The sequence below is a fragment of the Macrobrachium nipponense genome, chromosome 9 (assembly GCF_015104395.2).
Source record: "Macrobrachium nipponense isolate FS-2020 chromosome 9, ASM1510439v2, whole genome shotgun sequence".
In the NCBI taxonomy this organism is placed as follows: domain Eukaryota; kingdom Metazoa; phylum Arthropoda; class Malacostraca; order Decapoda; family Palaemonidae; genus Macrobrachium; species Macrobrachium nipponense.
The window spans coordinates 89,938,000-89,954,191 of NC_061110.1; the positions used below are offsets into that span (position 1 = coordinate 89,938,000).

Genomic DNA, 16,192 nt, shown 5'->3' on the forward strand with positions numbered 1-16,192 from the left:
GATTATTGTATACATATTTTCAATTTGAGTGCTTCCTGTACAGCTTTGAAAGAAGAAAATTATACTCTTAATGTGGGTCATACCATTAAAAGTATAGGTTTTAGTTATATTTCTGGTATTTCAGGTCATATGCAGCAAGGTGGTTCTCCATCAGTGTTTGATCGTAACATGGGCACAAAAACTGCAGCAAAAGCAGTCACGTGGATGACTGAACAGATGCTAAAGCACAGACAAAGTGATGGGTCAGTGTTTTGTGATGAAGCCAATACTGCTGTTCTTCTTGGTTTACAGAAGAGGCAATATGTGTAAGTAAATTGATTTCATGATATCCATTTTAGGGAAAATATGTCTGTAGCTCCTTCATAACTTGATGGATTAGAGAAAATTTTAGGCAAATGTAGAAGTTTCTGGTGGTAAAACTTTTCAGGTCTGCTACATTTCTACATTTTTTGCATATTTGTACTATATTTTTTGAGTGCTAATTGGAATTACCAACAAAAGTTCTCATTATTTGCATATTTCATACTGAAATCAGATGTTGTAAGTTTATCCATGTAATCTGTTCCTGCTTACCTCTCAAGCCTCAGCAATGTTAAATGCCAATTTTCTGGTATTTCTAACAATACTGAGGTATTTATAATGGATTAAGGGATTTTTGTGTAATTTGTATGTATGAACTGATGTTGGTTTGTATAGTATTTCTTTATTAATAACTTTAGTTAATTTCATAGGCTAAATTAGAAAGGCAAGCATTTCCTTATCTTCCCTCACTTTGAAGCCTTCTTGGCCTAGACTCGAGTACGTGACCAGAAAGTAGGGCTGAATCCCAAAGAGGGCTAGATGGCTTGATTGAATGAATCCATTGACTGGCATTAGCACAGACGTTCCTAATTACCTCTGGGTAGGTCACCGTCGCTTCCATCAGAAGAACTATGCTCACAAATATAAGCCAGTATCTGAATCCAACTTGAAAAGGAAGACACTGGAACACGACCATGCGTTGTTGGAATGGAATGAAATGCCTAGGTGGCGTGGTTGGTATGGTCTTAGCTTGCCACTTCGGTGACCGCGAGTTCGATTCTCGGGCATTCCATTAAGGGGTCAGATATGTGTATTTCTGGTGATAGAAGTTCACTCTTGACGTGGTTCGTAAGTCACGTAAAGCCGTTGGTCCCGTTGCTGAATAACCACTGGTTCCATGCAACGTAAAACCACCACAAACAAACGTGATGGAATGAATCAAACACCTATTTTGTGATGAATCATGTACATGGGTCAAGTACATGGTCGAGCGATAAACCACATGCATGGACAAGTAAAGACACGTATACACGGTGGTGTGACGCAGAATGACCTACAAGTGAACATTAAAGAGACCACCACCCTTGGCTAGTAGTCTCTCGACCCTTACTCTGGAAGAGTAGGACCTCGATCACATACACGGTCGCAATATGTAGAACGATCCAAGTGAGAACACCAGGGAGAAGATCACTCTTGCCTATAGGTATCCCAACTTGACTCTGGAAGATGAACAGCAAGAGTAGGACCTTCATCACTTGCACTGGCGTGACAAATCACGATTATATTCGTGATGTGTGGAATGACCCAACAGATAATGTCGGGAAGATCACTCTCGCTAGCAGTCTCAAACCCAGACTCTGGAAGACGAACAGCAGGAGTAGGATCTCCATCACGTACACGGAAGTCGGAGAAGTCTCATCATGCGACGAACTCGGACAGGCTGAGGAGACAAAGAACCATACTGAGAACTCTAATGCGAGTGAAGATCAACACAGACTGGAACTTGTTCACATACTTGAAGGCGGAGAGTCACATCCTTGCTGGGAAGGTGGAGAAACACTTCTCCCACCACTCTCAGAAGATGCCCCACAGACTGGAACACATTCACATACTTGAAGGGAAGAGTAATGTCCGTGCTGGGAAGATGAAAAAATGGCTCATTCACTTAAAATAGACTGCAAGCAGACGGGACGATCACAATCGTACGCCACTAAAATTAGTGTTGAAGAAGTTTGGGAATGTATTTCTGTCCTGGACAGCCAAATCCTAGCTTGAAAACCTTGTCTGCAACATGAATCCCTACGTCTCAAGCATCCCAAAACAAATTCTGAAATACTAAAGCATTACTACATTCCCAGAAAATGCGTAAGAAAATGAAACATAAAACAATGTCAATACAAATGTTTAGAAGTGATCTCCAATATAACAAAAATTCAAATGTTGCTGGGCTGTCTCTCCATGGAAAGTCAATATCCCCTTGGGGAGATGTTCTAGCATACTCATAACACAAGTGATGACAAAGCAGGAAAAGGCTTTCATCTTTGTGTATAGTCAAATACACTTTAGGCAGTTTATCTTTTTTCTTCTCTTGTAATTTATTCTTTTCTTCTCTTGTAATTTATTCTTTCCTAGACTCTCCTTTAAACCTCTGTACACAGCTTTACCATTTAATATAGAAAATATCTTTATTGTAGGTAGCAATTTATGATTAATTTTTTACGCTTTGCACTATTCCCAAAATAATGCTTTGCTCTCCATTCCTATTGCAACATTGACCATTTTATATAGAAATGCTAAGGTGATTTCCTTTTTCCAGACTGCCAAATTTACAAAAGAATGCTAGGAATGTATCCTATTTTCAGGCCGCCAAAGCCCATTCACTTGACATTTTTGTTGATTGTTTTGCAATTTCTTCCTCAGATTCCAACCTGTGGCTGAACTCAAGCTATCAACTGACTGGGAACACCGCATCCCAGTCAACCAGTGGTGGTTGAAGCTTCGTCCCTTGCTTCGTATCTTGGCAAAGCATGATGCCGCATACCAAGAGGAGGGCATTAACGTCAAGGAGGTCGAAGAAGCTCTGGATTAAGATAGTGATTAGTTTTTATGTATCCCTTGGCTTTTCTGATTTCTGTGGTCATATCTGAAATATCTATCCCCAAAATGATATTCCTACCAGTTCTGTGAAGTATTACAGTAAAATTTTAAGGTAACTAGGAGATTAGAAATGCACTGTATAGTAATCAGGAAATAAAAAAGATTTTGTAAATAGAATGCTTATACTATAGAAATGGAAGTTGCAGTTATTCTGGCAAATAATTGTAGTATGTTACATGTTTTTATTATGCATTGTTATTTCTTTTTATACTGTATAGACCTTTCTTGAAGATTGCCAGATAATTTACAGTGTCATGTAAAGTATTTCTGAATGCATTATTTTTTAAAAGTTCATTATGGAAAGCTATTTTTAAGGATATCAGTGTAGGAAACTGTGCCATTTAATCACTTTTTATTTTCAAGGAACAAAATTTACACCGAAACTTGAGATGACAATCCAGTTTTAAGGTGTTGTGATCTAGTCATATACAGGGATTTATATATAAGTTGATTCTATATGCATTCTTTTTCTCTTATGTGGTTTTATGCAACTTGTGAATTTTAAAGGTAGAACCACTATTTTTGGTTTTGTCATTTGAAAAAAATTATATTTTAAGTTTTTAAAGTTTCTTTATTAAAACATGATTTATACTAGTAGATATGTACCTCTAACAACTGGCCCAAGTCATTTATTACATAATATTTATCTTTGTTTTTAAAAAATCTTTTTATTTAGAGAGAATACTGTTAAAATGGAATATCTTTGTTTTTAAAAAAATCTTTAGAGAGAATATTGTTAAAATGGAATAAATTCTTTTTTGTAATGAGGAATGCTGTACTCTTCTCAAAACCTTCACATGGGTAAATTAACTTAATCTTAAGCTAATGAGGTCATTTCTGATCTATGCAAGAACTGGGAAGAGTGTATGTTGAGTTTCATCACTGTTATGAGATCCACTTCCAGTTTAGTGTGTTGTCAGATAAGTCAGAGTAAATTAAGTTCCAAACGGAGATTTGGCGTTTCTCTTTCCAGTGCATGCTTTTTAATTACTGTGGTCTGTAGGCTCATCAAAGCAGCAGGAATTATTGAGGCTGTAGTAACGCTTCGGTCACTATTCCCTTATGCTATTAATTTTTATCTTTTGGTAGTGCATTAAATCAAAAGTCAAATACTTACAAATTTTCCTTTAGTTAGGGATGTAATACAAAATTTTAAAAAAATTATAATTTGTTACCTACAATAAAGCTTCTATTTTTCTATATTAAATGGTGAAAATATAGAGCTGTGTATGAAGGTTTGACAGTAATTCTGAAAAAGAATAAATTACAAGAGGAGAAAAAAATCTAAAAATTGTCATTCTGACAAGATAAATTGTCTAAAGAATGTTTGACTACATGCTTGGAAATAAAGCAAAGCAACAAAAAGTGTTACATAGAAATATGAATGTAAAACCCTAAATGACATTTGTCTTATACCCTTGAAAACGAACAATTATTTCAAGTAAAACAAATACTGAACACTCATTATATTTTTTAACATGTAATAATGAAATACAACTTCATATATACAAATTAAATTAAAATCCTTGAGGTCAATATAAATACCTCAGTAGTGTTTGAAATACCACAAAATTGGCATTTAAAATTGCAGAGGATTGAGAGGTAAGCAGTAGATCAAATGTATGAAAAGTACAAGGCAGTAGCCAAACAGATGGGGCTAAAGAATGCTACATAAACAATAGAAGCCCATGCAAAGCATACAACATTTAGTTGCACACTAGATTTAGGATGTTCTTCAATACTGTATTCTCATTTTGAAGATACTAATTTAAGTATGAAATATTAAACGAGAACTTTACTAGTGATTCCAATTAGCATTCAAACAATATCTGAACAAGCAAAATATGTAGAAATGAAGCAGACTTGAAGAGTTTGTAAACAACAAAACTCCACTCTAACTTTGCTTAAGATTTTGTCCCCTAATCCATCAGGTTATGAAGGAACTACACACACACATTTTAGGGAAAATGGATATCGCTTTTTAAAATCAAATTAAATAAATTTACTTACACATATATTGCCTCTTTTGTAAACCCTGAGTAACGGCAGTGTTGGCTTCATCACAAAACGCTGACCCATCACTGTCTGTGCTTTATCATCTTTTCAGTCATCCATGTGACTGCTTTGGCTCTGCTTTGGCTGCAGTTTCTGTGCCCATGTTATGATCAAACCCTGATAGGGAACCACCTTGCTGCATGTGACCTGAAATACATACCAGAAATATATAAATTGAAGACCTTTACTATTAATGTTGACCCCCCCTTACAAAACTGCTCATCTTTCAATGCTGTATAGCAAGCACTTATATTAAAAATATATAACTACAGACTGAAAATAAAACCTACAATATGCAGTAAAGGGAAGATTGAAAGTATACCATAAATTGAAGGACAGTTAATTACATCTGTATATTGTATACAGTAATCCCTAGTGTGCACATTAAATATTCCAAGTGAGAAATCATATGGGATTGGAACTTTCATTAGTAGTAATGGATTTGAATTGAATGAATAATCCTTTTAAAAAATATTAATTTTAGGATTAGTACTCTCTTGAAACATTACATGTATTTCTTGCTTTTAACAAAAATAATCTATTACACTGGTTTCACTCTAAAGAGTGACTGTATGGTATAATCTTATATTTTTTTACTCTTGAAACTGTACTGTGCTTAATTCTTATTCAACAGCTTTGGAGTAAATAAAGAGAAGTTGTCACATATAAGAGCACATTTTTTCTGGAGAAAGGAGTTTCTGATCTGGTGTGAAACTGGGTAATCTCTGGATTCAGGTCATTTTAAAACTAACAACTGCAATATAGCAGTTTACCTAAAACATTCTTTCTGCAGCTGAAAATGCATTTGCCTTCCTCAAAGTATAGCCTATACATAAAGTCCGTTGTATAATTGTCATTTGCATTTTCATTCCTCATTACAAGGCCTCTTTGCAAACCTTCATCCATCTTGGCTGCCATGTGATAAAACATCCAACTGCAATTCCTATTAAAAGAAAAAAAAATCCATTGAAAGAAAAATACACTGTAAAATAAAACACTACAAATATTATGAATATCGTAAATGATTAATGCTCTAAGATATATTAACAATTAAAAGTCTACTGAAATGACAATTTTCTGACTACCATTCAAAATACTACTTAAAAACCTTTTATGTACTTATAATTAGTATGAAATCTAAATTCAGCTGCTAAAAACCTTATAGACTGACTAACCAAGATACTGTACATATAATACGTACTTCTGACAGCTCTTTGGCTAAGAACATCACACCCATGTCTGTAAGAAATGCAGGGAGTGAAACATCAGGGATGATTCAGTCACACATGAAAGAGTTAATTCTACATACAGTACCAATACAGTAATAGGTTTGTTGTGAAACAAATATCCTCTCTCCATTAATATATAAAAATAAATTATACTACTTTACCTGGATGCCAAACTGTTCTTCAAAAATATAGGCTTTATCAGCACCAACATCAAGACCAGCTACTTGCCAAATAGCCACCCATGGTTTCAACTATGAACATATAAGCGCCTCAGTGGCATGATTGGTATGTTCTTGGCCTGCCACCTCGGTGGTCGTGAGTTCGACTCTTGGGCATTCCATTGAGGTGTGAGAGATGTGTATTTCTGGTGACAGAAGTTCACTCTCGACGTGGTTCGGAGGTCACGTAAAGCCGTTGGTCCCGTTGCTGAATAACCACTGGTTCCATGCAACATAAAAACACCATACAAACAAACTATGAACATACGTCTTCTGGTTCCCTGAACCGACTGATCCTGTCACAAATCTGAAAATTAAATTTCCCATAAAAATGGCAAGAAATAAGAAACATTTTTGGAGACCCTAAGGGTATATGTACCATGGTTAACTCTCAGCCAATGGAGATTTGGGAAAGAGACCCATCTCAATGATGATTTGGAATTCTAATAGCAATACTATAAAAACTGCAAATCTTTCACATGTAATATAGTAATTTTTTTTAGAGTTTTAATATGTTATTTTCTAAAATTGTGCTAATTTCAAATAATGTCATGAAGGTACTGTGGTGAAATTATATCCTCCGATTGCTCAAAATGGTCCACAGCACAATTTTCTTTAGGAAGGCAACAACGGTAGGAATTTTAGGCACTGGAATTTTATTACAAACCAGAAATCAACTTGTGTTTACCTTAAATCTCATTGGTAGTTTCCAAACGCAGACACGAGAACTAACCTAGCATTCTTACATAACTCCTATACACCTTTGGCCAACCATGCAAATTAACTTATATAAGATACTTAGCTGGTTCGTTGTCTTCAGGAAGATAAGTACACTTAATTACATAGTATAACCAATACAGAATAGCAGCACTCGCCACTATTGGGATCCAAGAATGTCCCCTTAAATTGCCATGTGTGCACAGTAACCCGGACAACCGCACATTACCCCAACATTAAGGCGGGAAAAAAAACGGAGGGAAACTCTTACCGCATTTGCGAAAAAAATATCACAATTAAAAATATTTAATAATCATTAATTAGTAAACCACAAAATCTAAAGTAAAGTTAATGATAAAGAAACTAACACCTTTTCTTTTCATGGAAATGAAAATTAAATGTGTCATTTTAGGACATTCTCGGGCCAAGCCAAAAAAAAATTAAGGAACAAAAAAGGGTGATTTCTCACAGAAGAATTAAACTTAACTTACAGAGCTCCTTGTTTTATGAGCTCCCTCCTCTCTAGTGTAGCTCTAGTTTTGCTAGCACGTTGAGGACATGTTTCAATCATTTGACCAGGGGATGAGGCATTTCAGAACTAGGAACATCAGTGTTCACATTATCATCAAGATTATCTACAAGTTCCTCATTCACTGGTTCACTAACCTCTAAAGGTACAAGCTTTTCAACTGTTCGTGTACTGACATGACCTTTGCAGTACACATCTACAGAACGCATGACTCCTGAATCAGGTCGAAGTACAACAATTCTACCTAAAGGCCACTCACTTCTTGGAGATTCAACTTGGACCAAACAACATCCCCAACTTTAAGATTATTCAATTCCCTAGCTCTATCAGAACCATAATGACGTTCTCTTAAGGAAATAATATATTCATTCTTCCAGACCTTCTCAAACTTGGAAATGATACTAGACAATAAGGAAAATTGCTTATTCAATTGATCGTTGTCCATGTAAGTAGGATCAGATTCATCCGGTAAAACTACTGGTGGCATAGCTTCAATCGATCTGCCATATAGATGTGAAGGTGACAAGGGTTCTGGAGACATCCTATCACTGTTGATATAGGTGAGTGGTCTATTATTAACACGAGATTGAATCTCAACAATCACAGTCTGAAGTTCATCTAAACTGACTCTCTTATGATACAAAACCTTTCACAAACAATTCTGAACAACCTTAATCATCCTCTCTTAGAAGCCACCTTGCCAAGGTGCTCTGGGAGCGATGAATTTCCAAACAATACCACGATTACTAAAATATTCTCGTATTTGAGGATCACTACATATTTCCTCAAGAAACTTGGCAGTTGCTTTAAAGTTTGTCCCATTATCTGAAATTATTTGTTTGGGAACAGACCAGGTGCCACAACACCGACAAAAATTGAATAAGAATGATTCTACTGTCATATCTAAAGCCACATCTAGGTGAACTGCTCTTGTAGCTGTACAAGTAAACAAGCAGATATAAACCTTCCTTGGCTCATTATCTTCAGTCTTTGTAATGACAATAGGTCCAGAATAATCAACACCTACATTCTCAAATGGTCTGTTCATAACAACTCTATGTAAAGGTAAAGAAGGGGCACCAGGGTAAATACAGGGTTTACCTTCAACTTTCCTACAGAGAACACATTTTCTAAACACTTTGCATACTGCTTGGCTTCCCTTGGGAATCCAAAGTTGTCGACGAATAGTAGCAAGAGTTTCCTGTACTCCTCCATGTAAATTATACCTATGTGGCTTTAGAATGAAAAGGTTAGTTAAATGTTCTCCCGGTGGAACTAGTACAGGGTATTTGGAATTCACAGCAATCTCAGCATGCTGGAGGTGACCTCTTGACCATCAGTCCAATTGATGGATCAAAACAGACTTAAGTCCTTAATCAAATCAGAATATTCCACAGACAAGCTATGTGGTTTCTGCAAAAGATCATACAAGCTCTTAAATTCAATAGGATCAGGATTCACAGAATAAAACAGCCAAGAAAAAGTTTCTTTAAACTTAGTAAGTTGATAATATCTCAGCCAATAAACTGCTGGATCTGGTAAAGTTATCTTTGACACACTATTTGGTGATATCTTGAGTAACAATTTTTTCAGAAACTGAAATACATATTTCGTTATCATGAAAATCTTCTCCAGAGAAGAACATTCTCTAACTTCAAACAATCATTCAAACTTAACTGGATCAATTTGTCACTCCACTGTTATCTCATAAACTACAACGTCATCCTTTTGACTTGGCCACAAACTTTCACATGGTAGCCAAGAAGGACCTTCAAACCATAAAGAATTTGACACTAAGTCTTCAACTTCAACTCCACGAGTCACTAAGTCAGTAGGATTTTCTCCAGTAGATACATGAAATATTTGATAATTGGCCGACACTTCTCTGATCTCAGCCACCCTGTTCTTGATATAAGTAATTTTGCAATAATCATTTCTGACCCATTGAATAGCAGCCTCATTATCAGACCAAATCACAGTTCTTGAAATATTAATATCACTTAAAATTTTGTGAATGTAGTTGGCTAATTTAGTTCCTAACCAAATTAATGTCAGTTCCAATTGTGGAAGTTTTTTTGTTTTAAGGGGAGCAACCTTAGCTTTTGCCATAACAAGATTACTTTCTCCATTTCCTACCAAATAGGCTGCACAACCATAAGCTTTGGTCGAGCTGTCACAAAATATGTGCAAAACATAGTTTACTCCTTGAGTTGCAACTTTGCGAGGTATTGAAAATTCACTAAGTTCCTTGAACTCTTCATATAATTCCATCCAACTACTTGAAAATTCTTCACCTAACGGATCATTCCAGGAGACATTAGTCCTCCAAGCAGCTTGAATAAGGATTTTACCCCTTATGATTACTGGACAAGGAATCCTAGTGGATCAAAAACCGTTGAGACCAAACAAAGTAAATTGAGTTTTGTGATTACTTCAGGTACAAATATTTTAGCCGACTTCAGACTAAGCATGTCTGAGTTGACATCCCAATTCAATCCAAGAACTGAAGTAGTGGTAGGAACAACATAACCACTGTTATCTTCTTCAATTTTAGTTTTAAGTTTCTCATTGTTAGTTACCCAAGTCCTGAGTAGCATATTGGCACTCCTCAGTTGCTTGTTAGCCTCAGCATAAAATTCTAACAATTCTATTTCATTGGACATACTACCCTGAAGATTATCAACATTAAAGGATTTGGCAATCAAATTCTTAAGAGGGCTACCTGACCTACTCAAATGATAGTCAAGTGTTGCCATCAACAAAAATGGAGATGATGTGCTACCAAACAGCACACTAGCAAATCTATAAGTGTCTAAACCTGCTTCTGGGTTATGCGGATCTCGGAACCACAAACCTGACATAATCTCGATCAACATTCTGCAGGCCTACCCGCAAAAAGGCCTTACTAATATCTGCACAAAACGCAAAATCATTGACTCTAAACTTTAACAAAACATCACCTAACTTCTCTGTCAGGGAGGGTCCCTTGATTAAACAATCATTGAGAGAAGGATTATCCTTTCTATCTCGAGCACTGCAATTATACACTATCCTTAAGCGGGTAGTGTCTGAATCTTTAAGCACCCCATGATGTGGAATATAATGTGTATTAGCACCAGCTACTGCATCAGGAACTTTCTCAAAAAATTTCTTTTTTAACTGATCCTGGATGATATTATGGTATGCATCCAAACGTCTAGGAACCTTAGATAAATTTTTCCTTAATGTATACACTTGACCTAAAACCATTCTATAGTTGTTGGTCAAAAGAGGGCAATTTTCTTTCCAGGGAAGACGAACAAAATACTGTCCATTTTGATACTCAACACTATTGACATACCTTTTGTAGACACAATCATCTTCTACAGATGCGGCAGTTGGATTGATGCCTATCGATTCTAATTCCCATAATTCATGAACTTATTCATTATTCTCTTCAATCAAATCACTAACATGAAGGGGAGAAATATTAGCAGTTAATCTGCAAACAACAACATTTGTCTTAACGGAAGTTTCCAGGTTATTGGAGAATTGTCAGGAAATCTTACCAAATGAAATGTAACCACCAGGTGTCTCAAACAATCTAACACCTTCATACTTGGTAACACCACCAAGAAAATCAGCAAAATAATCAGAACCCACCATTAATTAAATCCCTGAGACAGTGTCGGATGAAATTTTATCTGCAGTTTTAATCCCTTTACCCTGCAGCATTTGATAAACCTTATGCATGCCTGGTGTAGAAATACTACCTGGTAACTCATCCACAATTACAGCTCTCATCTTCTTGATCCTCCTACCTAAAGAAACTAGAGGTGTCACAATATCAAATTGCCCCTCCTTTGGCTGGGACTGAAAACCTTGCAAAACAAGTTGTTGACTCTCAACAGTCTTTAGCTGTAGTGCCACAGCTAACTTGGAAGTAAAAAATGAAATCTGCGATCCAGGATAAAAAAAAAGCAGCGAACATAGTGACTTGCAATTATCATTATTAGATACCTTGACCTGAGCCCTAGCTAAAGCAGAAGAATATTTGGACCCAGCACTCTTTGTACTTGAAACTACACCCTTAACTTCAATGTTTGTAGTAGTACTGTTAACTTGCTTATCTGACTTTACAGTACCATCTGATTTCACCTCACTTTACAACTTACCTCCGAAATTGCTGTAGCAAAAAACTTCATTATGATTACTCTTATTGCAGACAAAGCATTTAACAGGCTGCAAACACCTGCCATTATGCTTATTTCTTAAACATCTAGAACACCGTCCCATATCTATCAGTCTACTTCTTCGGGAAGTTGCATCAGCATACTTTGAGCATCGTCTGCCTCTGTGACTATCTGATGAACACAATAAACACTGGTTTTTAGAAGATGTTGCTTCAACTGAATAAGTTCCAATCTGAGTCTTATCTGTAAATACCTGCCGTGTCTGGTTGGAGGATTTCACTTTATCTCTAACTTGAGATTTGCCACTATCCTGTGGAAATTTATCACTACCAGACTATAATTTGCCACTATTTGGCATCCTATCAAGAAATTCAAGGTGGTCAACAAGACCTGTACTGATTTGATCAACCGTAAAATATTTAGTCTGAAATTTCTGAAAAATGAACATCTCTGCCTCTGTAGGCAACTTGCTCTGTAACAGAACAGCAATAAGCCAATGGGAAGACTGTAAATCAGTAACATAGTGTTGAAGTCTTCATAATTCTTTCAAAATCCAGCTTAAACTGCTCCAATTCATAAGCAGTATTCTTAGGCTTAACCATATTAAACAACTGAAGCACTAATGTTTGTTTTACTTTCTCTGGGTTAGCAAATCTATCTTGCAAACCTGCAATAGCATCATCATAGTCTTGGTCTGTGACCTGAAATCCTGAGACAACTAACAATGCTTTACTTTTCAAACAGGACTTAAGGTGTGTCATTTTCAATACCTTGTCCATATATTTACGATCATGAACTAACGAATGGAAATTGTCCCACCAAGTTTGCCATTCTTCTACCCTTCCATCAAAGCTGTTAATCTTTACTTCAGGTAAACGTACCCTGGCACTCTGTTGTGTTTGAACACGATTGGAAATTCCAGGAACTGCACTCTGTAGTTGATCTAAAACATCTTATAATTTATTGGTCTCTGTATAATACAAAACCTCATATTGAGCATGATTCTTCTCAAGTGCATCAAACTCATCATCACTCAAAGAATCTCTTTCAGAGATATATTGATCCCATACCTCCAAATATTTGTTCCAACGCTTTTGTAACGTTTCCACATTGGATTTTACAGTCATCAAAGTTGGACTAGTTACATCAATAGCTGCTGTAGCACTATGTAACGCTCTAGTAACAGCTCCCTTGAACCCATTAAGCGAGCGATCAGTAATCTTGAAATTTGCCATGATACAACTTAACGAAATATGATTCACTAGCAAATTTTAACTTCAATATGGATCATAAATAAATTTCAGATACTTGTCAGCAACAGCAAATTGCTAGCTGTAAAATAGTCAAATCAATAGGCAAACCAAGAGCTAAAACTAAGAGGCTAAACAAGCCAAACCAAAAGGCTAACAAAGCCAACAGCAAAAGTGACCATACAGTCAAAATGGGCTAAAAGCCAAATCCAAAGGCTGTTACAAATAGCCAAAAACCTTAGGCTAGCAAAGCCAACAGCAAAAGGCTGACCATACAGTCAAAATGGGCTAAAAGCCAAATCCAAAGGCTGTTACAAATAGCAAAAAACCTTAGGCTAGCAAAGCCAACAGCAAAAGACTGACCATACAGTCAAAATGGGCTAAAATGACAATTTGTCGAAAATTGCATTTTTCCTAACTATACAAACCTGAGGTCCTTTAACAATAGGAAGGTAACTAGCGGCAGCTGGGACGGTCGTAAGCTTCGAACAAGGGGAGAACGGTAGTTAACTGCTTATCCGATCGTGCGCGCGCCCGCGCGCCCGAGAGGTGAAGAATCACTTTTGCTTTAGGCCCATGCAAAAAGTTGCAGAGTGAGGGGTGGCATGAGGTGGGACTATATGTAAAGGACCTCAGGTTTGTATAGTTAGGAAAAATGCAATTTTCGACAAATTGTCATTTGTTCCGATACGTAATACAAACCCTCGGTCCTTTAACAATAGGAAGACTCACTTCTTGGTGGGAGGAATCTGAGTCTTTTTGGTGAACAGACTGGTGTTCGTCCAACCCTGGAGTGCCTCCCTGGTCGTAAGAGCAAGGGAGGGATCCAAACCTCTGTCCGATTGATCGGGGTGTGCACCGCAGGATCAATGGTCAGACCTCTGGGCCAAGTACTAAGAGAGAGGCAAGCGTATCTCTTCGTACCAGCAAGCAAGAACTTGTTCCTGTTTGCAAGAGACAATCATAAAATGATGGGTTTGTCTCAATTTGGCATCCACTTCCTCCCCCCTTGTGGAGGAAGTGGTGGAATATTTACTCCTATCCCTACTGAAAGGGATAGGATGGTGCTCTATTGAGTAGCTCACCTGCATCTCGTCCTTACCCAGCAGGGTGACGACCGTGTCCCTCTACCGAAAAAGATGGGAAGAGGAGCCAGTCACACTCTCATTCCTCATCCATTCTTACGGTCACACCAGGACTCGATGCTGTTCAGCCTGCGAGGGTCTGGGTTAACTACACAACGTGTTGAGCAACCACCACGGTTCCCAAGGAAAAAGATCCAAGGAACTGTGGGCAATATCCTGAAGGTAGAAGGAGGTGCATGCGGTCCGGTTGGACCAGGCGCCTGCCTTCATTACCTGCGGCCACGGAGAAGTTCTTGCGGAACGCGAGAGAATGATGAAGAGGCGTCCACACTCATCCTGGGTGTCGAGTTTCTTCAGACAGCTCCGTCGCACCTTCACAGGACAAAGCAGCATAGCCTTCGTATCGGAGGCGGTGACGTCCATTAGGGAGGGTATTGTGAAGGACTCGAACCAATCGTCAGTTACCGAAGGGTTCTGAGTCTTCGCTACGAAGATCGGTACGAAATCGAGCGTCACAAATCCCCATCCCTTTGTGCTTGACTTCTCAAGAGAAGTCATGCAGTTACCTAAGACGAAAAGAAGGGAATAGTCGTATGACCTATCCCTCTTCTCGACTTTGGTTATGTACAGTAACTCATTACTGACAAGCTATTAAGACGAAGTAATGATTGCTCTGGAACAACCGAACTAAGTCCACAGCATAGTTCGTACTGACTCGGGCGCTCTGACAGCTGCCGACTGACTGGTTCGGAATCAGTAGAGGCAAGTTGTCCAAGCATCCGGGTAAGTCACGTGACCTTCGCCTTTAAAGAGTTATGCTGAGAGACCAAACAAATAAAATATTTGTTAGTCACGATGCCGGACGGCGCGGCGATGATTCTCTTAATGCATAAGCTCAAAAGGCGAAAGTCAATTGCCTTCAAAAGACCGAGGTCCCTGATGGCAAGAAAATCTCATAGACGTTGAATCTCAGCTTAAGGAGAAACAACACTATGTGACGTTGAAGACGAAGGTAGGCAATGAATGCAACCTACGTCTTCCAGCTGAATCGAGAGAAGGAATCTCAAGATTCTAAACCTGTGCTTACAAATGACTGAAAACGCTAACCGCCATTTCATTGCTGTCCGTTGTGCAATGAAAGCGGGGCGTTCTTCAGTAATGAAACACAGGGGAGAGCCGCTTGAAGAACTGCTTCTCATGGGCTGAACGTTTGGAAGTAGAGCTGGCAGGTGTGGGAGTAGGCGATGTCTTTCAATACATCTGCTAATCCGGGGTGAACAATGAACAATTGTACACCTCCGAATACAAGATATTTTGAGGACAAACTCAGATTCCGCAAAAATCATTCGCATTATCGGGATACGATGCAGCAAGAGACTATTACAGAATTCTGTTACCGTGCGGTAAACAGAAAGATGAAGTGCGAATAGATATCTCTGTTTAAAATTCTCGCAATACCGAAGACGATGAATACTAGCGTTTCTCAGGCAGTAATGGTCATTCATGTATGCGAGAATCCCCGTTAATCAGAGACTTAAGTCCGTGATTGTTGGGCAGAGATACGGTTGTTATTCAATCAAAGCAGGTGAGAAAGACATAAACAACCGTCTATCTCAAAGCGGCAGCTGATACTCAAATGCCTCGGGCAATTCAATACGCAGTAGCTGTCGCTGACTCGTCATCCTGAGTTGCAAGTAATCCTTTCCACGAAGGAATGCGTTCGGCTAGAACCACCGAGCATAAAAAGATATGCTCGAGCAATTATATTTAAGCGAACGAATTTCGGTAATATAAAAGCTTAAATGGTTTTGTTGTGACAACACCATAAGTATATAAAATTGAAACTGGAAACTCCTGGGAGGTTGCAGGCAACCCGGGTTGCAGTTCAATTAGAATACTTTTCGTCTAAGTCGCAATCCGTAGAATAACCAGGATATGCGCCTACCCCCTCGGACCATTCAACTGCTTTAGCAAAGAAT

The 16,192-nt window shown here is 37.9% G+C and overlaps 1 protein-coding gene and 1 long non-coding RNA gene across 12 annotated transcripts in view; one reads left to right on the forward strand and one right to left on the reverse strand.

Moving 5' to 3' along the window:
* The window catches only part of LOC135218461 (ATP-dependent 6-phosphofructokinase-like), a 62,761-nt gene extending 58,852 nt beyond the window's left edge, over positions 1-3,909 (forward strand). For all 9 annotated transcript variants that reach the window (XM_064254781.1, XM_064254783.1, XM_064254780.1 and 6 more), the window contains 2 exons: positions 125-305; positions 2,722-3,909. In XM_064254781.1, the coding sequence (XP_064110851.1) occupies positions 125-305; positions 2,722-2,890 (350 nt within the window). In that variant the 3' untranslated portion in view covers positions 2,891-3,909. The remainder of the gene's footprint in view (positions 1-124; positions 306-2,721) is intronic.
* Positions 299-13,463, reverse strand: LOC135218463 (uncharacterized). Of its 3 annotated transcripts, none has more exons than XR_010315335.1 (5): positions 6,404-13,453; positions 6,215-6,252; positions 5,787-5,956; positions 4,969-5,160; positions 299-1,741 (listed from the first exon to the last, which is right to left on the reverse strand). It is a non-coding gene; the product is annotated as an uncharacterized LOC135218463 (long non-coding RNA). The 3 variants fall into 3 exon arrangements; XR_010315336.1 differs by lacking the exon at positions 299-1,741 and having other exon boundaries at positions 3,665-5,160; positions 6,404-6,767; positions 7,149-13,463; XR_010315334.1 differs by lacking the exon at positions 299-1,741 and having other exon boundaries at positions 3,665-5,160; positions 6,404-13,456.
* Positions 13,464-16,192: the final 2,729 nt, after the last annotated feature.